Raw genomic sequence first — 15,175 nt, 5'->3', positions numbered from 1 at the left:
ATATTAGGTCTGTCTATGCAAACAGCAGAAGTCAGCCACCAGCAGTAAAGTAGGAGCAGCGTGTAGGTCACAGTACCTGCTGTAGCCAGGTGAGGGGAAGCAGCAATAGCTAGCATCTCCGTGGGGAATAAATCCTTAGTGGGAGGTCTATGTGCAGCCCTGTTCAGCAGCCCAGATAGCTAACTCCAACTGGAAACTCACTGTGACACCCAGGAACAGAAGCCGCACAAAATCCAAACGTGTCCTGAAGCAACATGTCCGCTCTGTTAGCAAGTTAGCTTAATCGGGAAAGCTAACGGAGCAACAGAACACAGCTCAACAGCCGGGAACATAATCATCACGTGGTACTCACGCTTAAATAGCCCGCCTCACTTTGAGGAGTGCGTTTGATATGTTCTGCAGCAAGTAGAGCATGTCATGTGACAGTGTAGCAGGGACACTGACGCACCGAAACGTACTCCATTTATACAGTTTCTCGTCAAAGCTTTATTCCTTTCGGGATATACTCTGTCTGTATAAGGTGATTAAGCCAGTTTTTGAAAATGTAATAACATTTTAAACATGGAAAAAGGGAGCGTTATGGTGTTGCAGATATTTGGGAAGAACACATTTTAACTTAAATTTGAATTAATAATAAAATGCGGAAGAAACTATTGGACTATATAATCAAATGATTTAATAATATCCAGAGCCTATTAATAGAATTTTCCCCCCAGCTGTTTGTGTGTTGTTAAAAACATCCTGGGTAGGGGTGGGATAAATTTGAACAACAGTGTTTGCCGTAAATGTCTGGCTACAACCTTGTACAGTGTCTGTGCATTTCTATTCATGTCTATGAACGTGACATGAAATCTTTAAATTACAACAAAACACTCATAACATATAGGCCTAATAATTCCAAGATACCCAAATAAATTGTGTATGTGTCTATAATATGGCTTAACAAACATTTACGCTCTATGTTAATCTGTTATTTTCTCAGTTAATGGATTAATCAGTCTTTTAAAATCCATCACCTTTTCCCAGGGCCCTAGTTGCAGTCTTTTGTCCTTGCTTTGTCCAGCTACTGCACTTAGTGAGATTTTTATTATAATTTTATTCTTACTATAATAATTATCAGTCTGTTACTAAAAGTCCTCTAACATGAGATAGTGATAAATTAATGTGAAAGTACAGCTAAAAGCACTGGTGCATTTCACCTGGTTTTCATTTCTGCCACAAGGTGGGAGTATCAGCTCACGGCTTTCTGAAATAATGAGGGAAATGTTCCAGCCAGCAGGTTTCGACCAGGCGAATGGAGTAAAAACCATGGATCAAAGTATTTTATTGAAAAGGACATAATAAATCTTAAATGATACGTTTTAACTGAGGATCCCTGCCAGGACTAGTACCATGTCGATGACATTAGGAGGCCTAAGTGCTTTTTGTTGTTTGTTTTAGTTAAACCGGGTGCCAGAAGGGTGGGGTTTGCAACAATACATTCAGGAGACTAAAGTTTATTCAGCCAAAGAAAGGTACTTGGAACTCTATAATGTGGCTGACTGACTTTCTAAGACTGTGTGACAGCCTTGTTGCATCCTACTCAGTGGATAGTAACACAAACATTGGTATTAGAGACCTCTATTTGGAACGTCACTGTGCTAATGTGATTGCTTTGTAGTGTTCTGTAAACTACACACATATGTCAGCCATAATCCAGAATTACTTTATTGTTAATACTAGAAATACACACAGGGAAAGAAAGAAACGTTGGCATGTCTTTTACTATGAAAAACACCTTTAGTACTTCCTGCTATCAACTTACAAAACCAACATTTGGTGTCAACATACACTCAACTTGTGCATCAAAATGCCAAAAGTAATGCTCAGATAATAAAATAAGTGATGAAACCAGAGGTGTATTGTTCGCACCTGAGTCAGATTTTTATTATTTTGTTTTTGTTTTATTTAGTCATCCTAAGGATAGACATATTACACAAAGTATACAATTCATATCCAGTGCATGTAGATAGGGTCCTTTGCATCGCTGAGACTACAGAGTTTGAGACAGATTGACACAGATGCATACATGTGTAATATTTATGGACTTTTGATAATAAGCCAGATGTGAATGTGAAGGAGCTCAGACATTCAGTGAATAAATGCATTTCCTAGCTACCAAACAAGCTACAGCAAAACGTATTTCACCATGTGAACTCATCTTGTACAGGAGTATCTAATATACAAAGGCAAGAACACATGGATAAATAATATAATATCAACAAATTTCTGAGGACTTGATTTGTAAGTAGATGTAACTCCCTGAAGACTTAGTATCTGAAAACCTGCGACTGGTCTAAACCTTACTTTGTAAAGTGTCCTGAGATGACTTTTGTCGTGGCTTGGTGCCACACAGATAAAACTGGATTGAACTTGACTTGAATGTGGGTAACACCTGTCTGGCGAAAGCCACCAGGATTGCAGGTTTGTTAGACTGGCTTAACCAGAGCTGTAGAGACACACAAGAAATATTGTTATAAATTATTGTTTACTTTCACTAACAAAAGAGTTACAGGTTTAAAATGATTAGTTTGGGCAGTTACATAATAGCTAGAAAACCTCCACCAGAAAACCACCCCTTCATCCACATGCACACAAACACACGTAATAAACAGTTAAGAGAAAGGCACTGATACAAATCCAGGCTGATATACTTGTCTTGATTGACTTGAGACTGTGCTTGGACTTGCCCCAGAAGACGTTAACACCTCACTGATCCCACTGTAAGCAGAGGCTGGAGCGGGTCGAAGGGGAACTCCATTCAATCATCCCCACAAGCAGAGTTGCATTCTGGCTTCGGCTCAGGAGAGACATCTGCTCAGACTCAAGTCATTCAAGTCATAATGTCGACTGTGTGGTCAGATACAGCGTCAACAGCACAACGGTGGGAATATCAGAATACTTGGCATGGTCATAAAGATGTTGGTGAGAACAAGTTATTGCATGTGAAGACTGAGGAGCTGGTAAAGGGAGCCAGTTTTATTTTACCCTCTCCTTTGGCAAGCTGCTATGGGAATAATGCTCAGTGGTCTGATTGTGTAACACCTCCAGTTTAGGGAATAAATTGTTGCTGTTACATAATGCTATGAAGTATAAAGTTTGTATGATAAATCTGTTAGATAAATTGCTGTTTTTGTCTCTTCTTCCTTTTTCTTATTTAAATGCACACACTTTCTTTCTTGTTGACTTATGAAACACAGTAAGAGCCACTGTGCCAGAGTCAAATCCCTCGTTTGTTCAATTTGGCAAAAAAGATGACTCTGAGTCTGATTCTGTTACTGATCAGAAGAATCACAGTAGTAAAGCCTGTTTGTTCTGTGTTTAGCAGGATTATTTCTACCCTTCCCCACATCTGCCAGACATGGAGAATGCATGTTTTCCCATTCTTGCTAATGCCATCTGCCGTCTGTGTGCAGGTATGTGCCCACCCATTGTTGACATGGGCAGCTTTCCGCCATGTGATCACTACTGGGTTTAAAAGCTTATGGCCCACAGACAAGGGCACAGCATACAATTCCCAATTGAGCTCCGCCTGAAGCGTACAGAGCGCTACCTGGGTAAGTCTCTGTCTGTCCCTTGCATGTTATTAAACAGCAAATTGAGGTTTTATTATGATATCAATGCTATTGCACATCAGTGCAGGCATTTTTCAGACAAGTGGGTTTAAAGTAGGGTTATAATATTAAAACAGACTGTTGTTGTGAATTGTAAATACTTGTACAGGTGCTGCATTCTAAACATGTCAGACACAGAAGACGCAACATACGAGTAAGTAAATGCATCGGTTCTTTAGAGTGGAGAGTGGTAATAAAGTGATGCTAACAAGGATGGAATTAATTGTGACATAATATTGTCGGTGTGTTCTTTTCTGTTTTTCAGGGGACAACGTAAGTCGGTTTATCTGTTCACTGAGCCCACACACACACAGGCAACATGAGTTTTGTACTTACAGTGTAGTTTGTAGGTTGCAGAGTCAAACAGCTGCATGCTACCAAGGAAAAGATGTGATTGGGTCAATGCTGCACAGCTGCATCACCTAGGCTATGGAAAAAACATGAAATGCCTGAATGCTGTGATTGTGCTGCATTAATGTATATCAGAAATGCATTAATGTCCATGTTTAATTTGTTTGTGAGGTAAACTGCCATAGCTGACTTCTGCTCTTTACATCTGTGTGTGGTGTGAAGCAGAGGAAGATACTGTTAGTATGTACATCAGTACAAACAATATCTATGAGAACAAAGTAGAACTTTGCTTTAAAATGCATCGGTCTCAAGAGGCGGGTTGTGTTGTTTCTATCACTTTGTTACCTGCTTTATATGCTTGAGCCTTGCATTTAAACATGCTTAACACAGTGGATCTGCTAAGCTGCTGCCTTCACCACACAACATACTGTATTTTTGGCATGTTGGTGCCACTGTAGAGGCAACTGTTGTCATTCAGCTTTTCTGCCAAATTGACCTTTGTCCCCTCTGTCTGAGGCTAGAGATAGTTCACCTTGAATGAACACCCCAATGGATCTCTTCTTTCATTTCAAATGCTGCAGTGGGTCACCATTTAAGAGATAAAGGGTTGTACCTCTATTTTTGTCTCCTCTGTGAGGCTGCCCGTGCGGGCCGCTGGACCGCCCCGCTGTCCCTGAAGCTAAGCAGCACCTGTCTCCTACTGTGTGGAGTAGAGTTGCTGCTAGAGAGCAATGTAGGTCAGCTTATGTTCTCAATAGAGGACCTTGGGGGAGATAGTGTAGCAGCACAAGCACAATGCCCACTTTTATTTTAAAGGTCTTCTAAAAGCAGGTCAGCTTACTTTCTTTGTAGCGGAAAGAGGTTGCGTTTCCCTCTGTGGCCAGTGGTGCTAAAAGGCTTGGTGTCCCTTTTTCTCACAGAGGCCCAGTATGGGAAGCAATGCTGGGAACAGAACAGAGCACTACAGCTACTTTGCAAACAGTGTATAGCTGCTGCATATGAAACTGTGGGGATGTTTGGAAAAGTCTCTTTTTTAAAATAATAACTGGAAATATTTTATATGTATAGCTCTGTTAAACATCAATATTTAAATGCATCAAGTCATTTAAAAGAAGCTAAGTAGCTGTCCTCCACTGCTAATAAGCATTTGCATAGACTGTACAAGTTTGCTTTGTGCAGAGGAGGAGGAGGAGGAATGTAGTACTGCTTATGCTAATATGCTTGCATGCCAGCTATAAATAGAGACTGATCTTAACACAATGTTGGCACAGTGTTGTCTAATGACAATCATTACAGTGTACTTGTATAATATATATCTATAGATAGAGTATTGTCCCTACACCTTAAAATTATGTATCTGCAAAACATCCACTTTTCATGAGCTGAAAAAAAACCTGTTTTCAGGTTTATGACAATGTATTTTTTGCATCTACTTTTGGGCATTTCTGTCTCCTTGTAGTCCTGTTGTGGTCAATTTATGGCCCTTTTGCATAAGTAGGCCCATTCAGTAATCAATTCCTGGATCTAATGCACAGAAGTGGCAGGTCCACTAGACCTTTGTCATTATGGTAGCAATAATAAACATGCAGTTGTGGAGCAGTCATGGTTTGAAACAATCTTCCTGTAAAAAGGAAAACATTGGAGCCAACAGCTTAGTTACATTTTGTCAGACTCTCATCATTCCTCACATCTGATTGAGCTTCTCTGCGCCTGTTCTGCTAAATGTTGACGTTTCACTGATCTTTTCATCTTTCAGCAGAAGCTGAGGAAAATGAGGGAGGTATGTTCAGGTTACTTAGGCAGTAAAGAGGTCATTTCTGTGTTAGAAAATAAAATGTGTTTTCATGCATTAATTATACAATTTTTAATAAGCTGTCTTATGAATTAGGGATTTTAATTTGTTCTTCCCTTTTCACCGATACACAGAAGAGGGAAAGCGCAAGTCAAAGTAAGTAATTTAAAAATATTTGTATAACTAAAACAATTCTCCATGAGAGACATGCTGCTGACTTTTCTGACCCTCCTCAGGCACGGCTTTATGCCTACCTTGGCACCTCCCAAGATCCCAGATGGAGAAAAAGTCGACTTTGATGTGAGTTCATTTCAGGATCCATCAAAGTTACACCCGCAAGCTGTTCTTTTGGCTTTGGACAACTTTTCATCTTACATTTCAATTCCAGGACATTCACCGAAAACGGATGGAAAAGGACATGAATGAGCTCCAGACTCTGATTGAAGCTCACTTTGAGAAGCGTAAGAAGGAGGAAGAAGAGCTTCTTCACCTCACAGATCGCATTGTATGGTCATATCTCACCTTTCTGCAGCAAAATCTCATGTTTAATCTGAACTCTTAGTCAATTCTAGTAATTGAGTGTTGTCTGTAAGTCAGATTTTGAGTTTACAGGAGTTGTTTTGATCTCTGAAATTCTCTGCCTCTCCTGCCTCAGGAGAAACGTAGGTCAGAGAGATCAGAGCAGATGAAGATCAGAGCGGAGAGGGAACGAGATCGGCAGAACAAACTAGCTGTGAGTAAAGTTCCTGGTCAAATAACATTTATAGATCATAAGATAAGACGTTACCTCAACTTAGTTTAGGAAACCTCAACCAGGTATACTGTTTAGAAATTGATTTTAAAATGTTTAAATAAAGTTATGATTGTCATGTGCTTGTCTTGCCTTAGGCCAAAACACCTATCAATTATATAGGGTGGGCCACGGAAAAGTAGCCCGAGCAAGTGGATTGTTTTGGAGGCGGGCTACTTTATTGTGGCCCACCCGGTACTTACTTTTAATTTGATCATTCAGTGTCACTGATCAAAGTAAATGACTGATCAAAGGTACTATATTGTTTCCCACCAGGAAGAGAAAACAAGAAAAGAAGAGGAAGAAGCCAAGAAGAGGGCAGATGAAGATGCAAGGAAGAAGCAGATTCTGTCCAACCTGACTTTTGGTGGATACAAGGTGATTGTTATGTTGATCTTCAAAGTGTCACAGACTAACAGAGGCATACAACATGTTGTATAACATGTCATCACGTGCACTTTATTCCTGTGTACCAGACACAGACTGGGGCAAAAAGACAAACAGAAAGAGAAAAGAAGAAGAAGATCCTAAATGATCGACGCAAGGAGTTAGACATTGATCATATGAGAGAGGACCGACTGAGGTAAGACAAGAACACATTTCTATTTCAGTTCAAAACAAATATTCTCCATGATAAATTTCAGCTACATATAATTCAACCAACTGGTGTTATTCACCATATGACATACTTTAAATGTCTTGTCTGTACTGATACAGGGAAAAAGCCAAGGAGATGTGGGACTGGCTGCGTCAGCTAGAGGCAGAGAAATTTGAACTTCAGCACCAGTTCGTAAAGCAGAAGTACGAAGTAAGATGTCGTTCCCACAGTAACTGACTATGACATGTACATCAGCAACAATCTTTTGAATAGAGTTGAGGATGCAAGTCAAAATACAAACAGACCATGACTGACAATATGATTTAAGACTAAAATAAACATCAAAAAGACAGATTCAGTTTTAACCAAATATTACCTGCAGGGCTGTGTAGAGTATAAAACTTTTAAATACATCTTTCCACAGATCACTGTGCTGAGAAACCGAGTCAGCGATAATCAGAAAGTGTAAGTCTGTTGATGCTCACGTCATGTATGACCCGATTTACTGTTTTCTAACATGCATGAAGTCTAGTTACTAATAAATTGATGCTTTCTTTTGTTCTAAGTGTGACATATCATCTCTGTATATATCACCTCTTTTCTCTTAACATGAGTCACTTGACAATAAATATTTCTTGTGTTATTACAAAAGACTTTTAAGACAACAGAGCAACCCTGTCACCAAAACAAGTAGAGATTCAAACTCTAAACAAAACTAGATCTGAAAACAACATTCAAGTTAGCAATAATCAATAATTCCCTGCTTATACTCATGAGTCCGGCCTGATGTGATATTCATCCAGTGACTTCATTAGGTTTCCACCCTCTCCTGTTTTTTAGTCTCTACAGCTTATCTTCCTACTCTGGTCTCCATTGTTTAAGTGGCGTCAGTATCAGAGCTTTTCAGACCAGCTGCCCGACAGCTGGACTTAAGTTTCCTGAGCCAGACTGTTCTGGAAAAACAAAAAGTCCGGCACATGAGATGCATTTCAACAAAGGGCAACCCGAGGTATCTGGACGACATACAGTACATGTATTCAGTCTGGAAGGAGAGTTGGGCTGTGCTGGAGACAGAACAGCTGAGAGATCTCATAGCTGCTATCTGAGATCATCAGTGTTAATGTAGCACACAATAAAACAGTGACAGTGACACCTGCTGCTATCCAAATCCTTTATCCTGATCTTATGCAGCCTGTGCCATTGGTTTTCCTGCAAAATTTGGCACTGACTTTGCAAACCAAGAATATCTTAAGAGTGACATTTCATAGAAGTATTCCTTTGAAACTGAGCCTTGGTGAATACTTGACTTTTTTTTTGTTTTAGTAGTTGTTTTCAGAAAATGCCAGGGCTGAGAGAAGTAAATCTTCAGACATACTGTAAATAAAAATATAATTCATCACAGTTTGACTTTTATTCATTAAATTCATTGAAATGCATTCATAGGGAAGCTGCAGGGGGTCAGATACCTCGGTAGCAACAGTGGATAAAGATACCAGTCAAGTATGTAGTGGCACATCCCCTTCCAACAACAGGTAGCTATGAAAAGCTTTCAGCAGCTACAGTATCTGAGGGCAGCGGCAGCTTTTTGTGGAGCAGCGGTTTCCAGCCTGGGGGTCAGGCACTACATTCAGCTGATGAGCTTCTAACAGAAGACTTGATACCTGGTCAATCAAATGCCGCTTGTTCCATGTACATGCAAGAAAACATCTGTCAACCAAAATTTTGGGTGTGAGCATAAATTGCTTCAAATGAAACAGAAGGCCTCATAAAATGGCAAATTGAAGAGTGCACAGTCTCTTTGCTGAGACAGGAATTTCCCTAAAATCATTTATATTCCAAATGCAGCTACCTAAAGTGACTTTTTTTGCATCAGTAAGATAAATTAAAATTCACAATGACAAACATTGCAAGCAACAGATCACTGGCATCGCAGATATAATGCTCAGAATATAACACACGAATGGAAGGGAACATGCAAGTAGCTAGTGTACGCATTACAGGTTAGGTAGGTTATATACTTTCGGATCTCTGCTGACTTTTCCTTTATTTTCAGTTCAAAGGGCCGCAGGCGTGCAATCAGCAAGCGCGGCCTGAGGAAGTAACTGCTGACATCAACTGGAAGAAAACAGGCTACATCTGAAATCACCGAGTGACTGCATAAAGTTTTCAAAGTACTTGAAAATGCAAGAACAAAATTACATTTACAGAAAATATGATAAGAAGCTCTTAAATGTTATCTGTGAAATGAAGTGCATGCTGAGCTCATCTGCCGACAAGTAGCAGGAGACAGTGTATGATTAGAAACGGTGTGGTGCAGCTTATGCTTATTTCTTCTTTCTCATTTCTTGGGACTTGACTTGAAGTGTGTAACCTCTTAAATTGGCCCCAGTATCTGAAAACACTACGACAAGATTCTCAGCGTAATCTTTCAGAACACTCAAAGTGAAGTTGGAAATGATTTACTGAATCTTGTATGATTTTGTGGCTGTAATGGATTAAAAAAAAACTTCATTCAACAAATCAAAAACAGTGTGTTCTTTCTCTTGAGTCTGTCTTCGTTCACTCGTGGTAACTTTAAGGTGAGCACTAATAAGAAGTGGATTGATGTGGGACTTCCACATTCAATTTGCACATGGATATACAGCTTTCTATCAGGTCGCAGTCAGAGGGTTAGAGAGGGGAACCATATATCTATGGGTCTCAGAATCGGTATCGGCTCCCTGCAGGGATGTGTGCTGAGCCCTCTGCTCTACACCCTCTATACCTACGACACCATCGTTAAGTTTGCAGATGACACCACAGTGGTGGGACTTACTGTATCTCTGGGGAGTCCACCTACAGGGATGAGGTGGAGCGGCTGATGTGGGGCAAATAGAACAACCTGCTCATCAACACCTCAAAGACGAAGGAGCTTATAACAGACTATAAGAGGAGGAAAATGGACATTCCATCACTAATCATTAACAGGGACTGTGTGGAGAGGGTGCTGGACTTTCGTTTTCTGTGAGTCCACATTGAGGAGGATTTGACCTGGAGTGTGAATACCTCTGAACTGCTGAAAAAGGCTCAGCAGAGACACTTTCTGAGAGTGCTCAGGATGGATAACATCAGTCAGAGACTGCTGGTATCCTTTTATCGGTGCTCAATAGAGAACATCTTAACGTACTGCATGTGTGTGTGGTACAGCAGCTGTACAGGGGCTCAGAGGAACTCACTCCAGAGAGTCATTAACACAGCCCAGAAGACTGTCGGCTGCCCTCTCCCTACATTGGAAGAGCTACACAGTACCCGCTGTCTAAAAAAAGCACAGAATATCATAAGAGACACGTCTCATCCTGGTCACCATTTGTTTGAACTGTTGCCGTCAGGCAGACGGTACAGTTCAATTAAGACGAGGACAAGTAGATTCAAAACCAGCTTCTACCCAACAGCGATAACTAGACTCAATTCAGCTAAACTAACCTGATGTGAGATATTCCCACTGAGGAAATACTCATTCATAGTTTTTAGTGCAACAAGGTTTGTGCAATTGATGAGTGTGAGAAGGTGTGGTGGTGTGTTTGTTTTTTATTATGTGTTTTTTATTTTATTATTGTGTGTGTATATTAGTGTGTGATTGCCACACCGACTACATGGCTTTTTAATCCTGTTGTACTGGATACAATGACAATAAAGATATTTTATTCTATTCTAAAAGCTATGGCTTCTTTTATGAGACCAGATTGTGTTTGCCAAAGTCAACTGCGTAGTTGACTTTAGCAACCCAGTTATTTTAATAAGCAGATTCAGGTCAGCTGATTTCGCCTGTTCTCTCTATGGAAGCATTTAGGCAAGCTGGGGACGTACCCACAGCATTACTGGTCTTCTATAAATGGCACCATATGAGCAACATAAATCTGTCAGTATGAAATGAAATGATTATGAAGCCTCATAAATGGAAATATCAACCTCAGCCCTAGGATTCCCCCATGGCTGTCAGAGGGATTATGTGGTTTGAACTACGAAGGACCAAAGTTCAAATCAGGTCAATTATATAATGCACAAAGTGCAACAATAGCTGCAGTGTCTTGCTCTCACAACTCGTTCTGAAGTTTCAGAAAATAAATTATCAGGGTGGAGTAAACAGAATTTGAAAGATATGCTGCTAATTTACCAGAAGCATTTCACAATTCGCAGCCAAGACCTAGGGGGGTGTGATGAGATATGCGTGAGGTTTGACAAAGCTCTTAATGCAGCATCAGTGACTGTGAGAAATGAATACCAAAACTCATATTCCCAGATGTAGCAATTATTCATAACGTGTTTGCCACTTTTGCAGCTTTATTGCCTCTGTTTTTTTGGGACAACACAATTTGTTCATTTCAAGATTCAACACATATTTGTGAAAAGATGGATGCTCAATCAAAAAAAGCAGTTTTTACAAAATGTTATCACATCATTGCTTAAGAAAATGTCATTGTTCTTACAGTATAACGACCTCAGATACTCTAACAATAGAAAACACGTCCTGTTATGTTCACTTTACAAAGTCACATTTCTTCGTGTCACGATATTAAAACAGCAGTGTCAGTGCAAAATTAAGTTTTAACCCTTATGTTAACAATTAATAAAGCAAGCTCATGGTACAAAAAATGCAGGCACAAACACAATACATTTATGAAAAATATTTGAACACAATCAAAGATACAGTATAAAATCAAATAAGAACCTGCAGCAAAGAGTGTGGCTGCTGACGTTAGCTTCGCCTTCCAGCATGCACAGGGTTGTGGAATAATGAACTGATGGATGCATGACATGGACACACATTTGTAGGTCTTTGTGAAATGAGAAAAGATGTTGTGAGCCTCAGTGCATCTGCATCCTATGGACGTGTGGAAAAGATGTTGTGAGCCTCAGTGCATCCTATGGACGTGTAGAGAACTTGCAGGCAAGTTACTTCAGCAAATGGCTTTCAGTGCTGTCGTGTTAATCGACAATATGAACCGACTTGAGTGCCGCTGTGGTGATGTCATTCACGAATGAGGACTTACTCATCCCTTGCTGCAGGACAAATAGTTAAATATGAATCAGTTCCACCTCAGTAATTACACTGAACTTACAGTAAGTGACATACCGACAAAGCCACAAACTAAACTGCGCTGTGCTCATGGCAGATTTTGAAAAATACACCTCCAGTTGGAGTTGAAACCTGTGCATACCTGCAGAAGTGCACAAGTGTTATAATGCATTGTAGCAATGTGCTCTTGTATATATGCAAAAAAGGTCCTGAGTTTTTCCCTGAACCTGAGCTACTGGATTCCTCTACGGAGTCATATGAGTGTCTCATTCACATTCAGTAGGCACTTCCTGAGAACGCCGTCTAATCGTTCAAACTTTCTCCCTCTGTTTCTCACAAATACCTGAGGAAGGTGTGGTCTTTGAGTTGAAAGTAAAAACGGAGAGGACACAAACCCTGAGAGATATTGGCACTCAGAGATAAGCCTCAACTCACCTTTTTCAGGTAGCTCTGTAAATCTTTATCTGACCACAGTTTGTAGAGAAACAGGGCTGCAGCTTTACTGGATTTAGGGAAATATCTAAAAAGGAAGGAAAACTATTGTCATACAATTGTTTGTGGAAACCTAACATGCATGCCAAATATAATCCCTGCTGAGCCGTAAGTATTCCCCATATCTTGGATGAGCTTATCTATTCTTATAAGTACATATACAGGTACATTCTCCTCACTTTGCAAACTTCTAATCTTACTTGTTTTGGCTGAGATCTTGTAGTGATTTAATCAGGTTGTTGTTTAACAGGCGCTTGCCCATCTCAGGTTCCTTCATAAGCAGGCAGTTGGCAGTTTGACAAGCCATGGCCAGAGTGTCATCAGACTCATTCCCTTCCTTGGTGCCAGCGCTGAGGATGCCCAGCAGCTCTGGGAGGGCTTTACGAGCTTCAGTAACAACACAGACAAAACTCACTGGGCGCTTAACACAAGCAAACGCTGATAAAACTGAAAATAATTGTTTCAGATAATGAATTTTAATATAATGGCACAAATTTGACATCTGTTCTGAAGTAAAAGGTAGATTCTAACAAATGTTGGATGAATTTTCTCTGTTTGTATATCTTTATCATATGAAGAGAAAATATTTAAGAATTAAAGTCAGTTAGGATCTTTCACCTGCTCTTACCTATGGAATTGTGCAGGTTTGGGTTCTTGGTCAGGTTTCCTACCAGTGCTACTATGTTCCTCTGCAGGTTGACTTTGTTTGACTTTATAAGAGGACTGATAACCTTCATGCCATTCAGTTTCTGCACAATGGTCTGGCTCATTACACCGGAGACCTGTGAATACAGAAAACCAGGTCAGCTCCTCAAACCAGGAGACAACATATTGACATTATAAATATATCCAAACAACTTGAACTTTAACTTGAAGCTAACCTGTGAGTTATTTTATTGATTTCAAGATAATGCACATTAAGTCTCTGTGAAGTATAACTGCACAGATAATGTACAAAATGTACAGTAGTTTGTCCATGTCAGTTCCTGTGAGGACAATTTAAACAACAGAAATATAAATACAGCAGACGACAGTTATGTTTTCCTTACAATGCCTTCATTTGCAGTGAGGTTCTGCAGCGCTCCACAACAGGCTTCCTGTGTTTCTTCCTGCTGTCTAGAGCAGAGCAAAGACAAATAACTCTGCAGAGTTTTGGAGTGGAACAACCATCCTGCTCCATTAGGTTGCGGATCTTCAACAGCTGGGAAGTCAAAGTGGCACTGGGCAAGAAAGGGAACAGATCATCCTTAATACTATATGTGTTTGCCCTCTGATTTCTGTACTTGGCCTTGTCAAGCACAGTGTCCTCTGTGGGCTCAACATATTTACAGTGAATTTACGTCCAGCACCCATACAGTCAAGCACATACAAAGCTTCACTGTACAATCTGCCTACAACGCTCACATATGCACTTTTTACATTTTTATGTGCTTTAAAATACAAATCATCTACAAGCCTCTTTTTTGTTGTAATGGCAGATCATAATGAGGTTGAATAGTTCCAAACATTAGGAGCAATGCCATGGAGTTGCACTGACTTGGCTGCTATCTTCTAAAGTAAGCAGTTAAAACTAATAGCAATAATTATACTATAAGTTAGAAACGAAAACATTTATACACATGTTCTACAATCTTTTTAATTGTTTCCCTTAAATAGCAGGTCACTAATAATTAGGTATGTTGCTAACTAGCTAAGCTATCTACCACAGTAGAGCATAGAAACATATATATATATACACACATTTATGTATATTATCAGCACAACTTCTCAGTTTTTGAAGGTAACTGATTCTTTTATAAAAATGCAGACTTACACTGTGGGATTTTGGCTGTAACATAAAATGAATATGAATGATTTAGAAAACAGTGTGATGGTGCTAGATAAAAACATACAGCTCAGTGTTCCATTTTATTGTTGGATTTACTTATCTAATATTCAGGGGCCAGGTGGTAAGGACCCAAAAATTCAAAGGTAACAAAGGAACTAAAGCACATGTTCAGGAATCAGAGCACAAAGTCTCACGCAGCCACTCCCGCCACTCAGAATGCTGGAGCGTCATTTCAACAGGTATAATGCTGCTTAAACACACACTGTCTAGACAAACAGGTACATATTGATACTATAGACAAGATGATAAGCTCTCCTGGGCCACAGCCTACATCGATATGTGAGTCATTGAGATCAACGTCTCTTTTTTAAGAGTGACTTGGCCAAGGTTACAATAGATTGGCCAGGTCACTCTTGAAAAACAGATGTTAATCTCAGTGAGGCTTCACCTGGTTAAATAAACATTTTTATAAATGTGCATTTGCCTTTGGTGAACAACTTCCTCATCTCACCTCCTGTTCTCCTGATTTGCCCTGTGGATTGAAGCAGCCGATCGGGCCAGTGTCACCCTGGCTGTTGCTCCTGTTGACAGTCTTTGCCAAAGCTGTGATCCTGC

General features: G+C 40.0%; 3 protein-coding genes across 3 annotated transcripts in view; 1 reads left to right on the top strand and 2 right to left on the bottom strand.

The window, feature by feature from the left end:
* The window catches only part of LOC109960947 (uncharacterized), a 29,938-nt gene extending 29,572 nt beyond the window's left edge, over positions 1-366 (bottom strand). Inside the window, exon 1 of the mRNA XM_020601482.1 lies at positions 77-366. The gene's annotated coding sequence lies outside the window, so the exon portion shown is untranslated. The remainder of the gene's footprint in view (positions 1-76) is intronic.
* Positions 367-3,508: 3,142 nt separating this feature from the next.
* Positions 3,509-9,548, top strand: LOC109961028 (troponin T, cardiac muscle-like). The gene is made up of 13 exons (XM_020601595.1): positions 3,509-3,596; positions 3,763-3,807; positions 3,919-3,926; positions 5,761-5,784; positions 5,931-5,952; positions 6,033-6,096; positions 6,185-6,301; positions 6,452-6,529; positions 6,863-6,964; positions 7,063-7,169; positions 7,304-7,394; positions 7,609-7,649; positions 9,238-9,548. Exons 2-13 carry the CDS (start codon positions 3,779-3,781, stop codon positions 9,284-9,286), a joined length of 732 nt encoding a protein of 243 aa, XP_020457251.1. The 5' UTR covers positions 3,509-3,596; positions 3,763-3,778; the 3' UTR covers positions 9,287-9,548.
* Positions 9,549-12,666: 3,118 nt separating this feature from the next.
* Positions 12,667-15,175, bottom strand: part of pkp1b (plakophilin 1b) — a 9,994-nt gene continuing 7,485 nt past the window's right edge. The window contains exons 9-13 of the mRNA XM_020620351.1: positions 15,072-15,175; positions 13,782-13,952; positions 13,361-13,514; positions 12,933-13,119; positions 12,667-12,760 (exon numbers count right to left, since the gene is read on the bottom strand). The exon at positions 15,072-15,175 is cut by the window's right edge and continues 73 nt beyond it. Coding sequence (XP_020476007.1) covers positions 12,667-12,760; positions 12,933-13,119; positions 13,361-13,514; positions 13,782-13,952; positions 15,072-15,175 — 710 coding nt within the window. The remainder of the gene's footprint in view (positions 12,761-12,932; positions 13,120-13,360; positions 13,515-13,781; positions 13,953-15,071) is intronic.

Source organism: Monopterus albus, unplaced genomic scaffold (genome assembly GCF_001952655.1).
Source record: "Monopterus albus unplaced genomic scaffold, M_albus_1.0 scaffold1.1, whole genome shotgun sequence".
Taxonomy (NCBI): Eukaryota; Metazoa; Chordata; class Actinopteri; order Synbranchiformes; family Synbranchidae; genus Monopterus; species Monopterus albus.
Note: the sequence above shows the minus strand (reverse complement) of the source record. Positions and strands in the feature narration are given on the sequence as shown.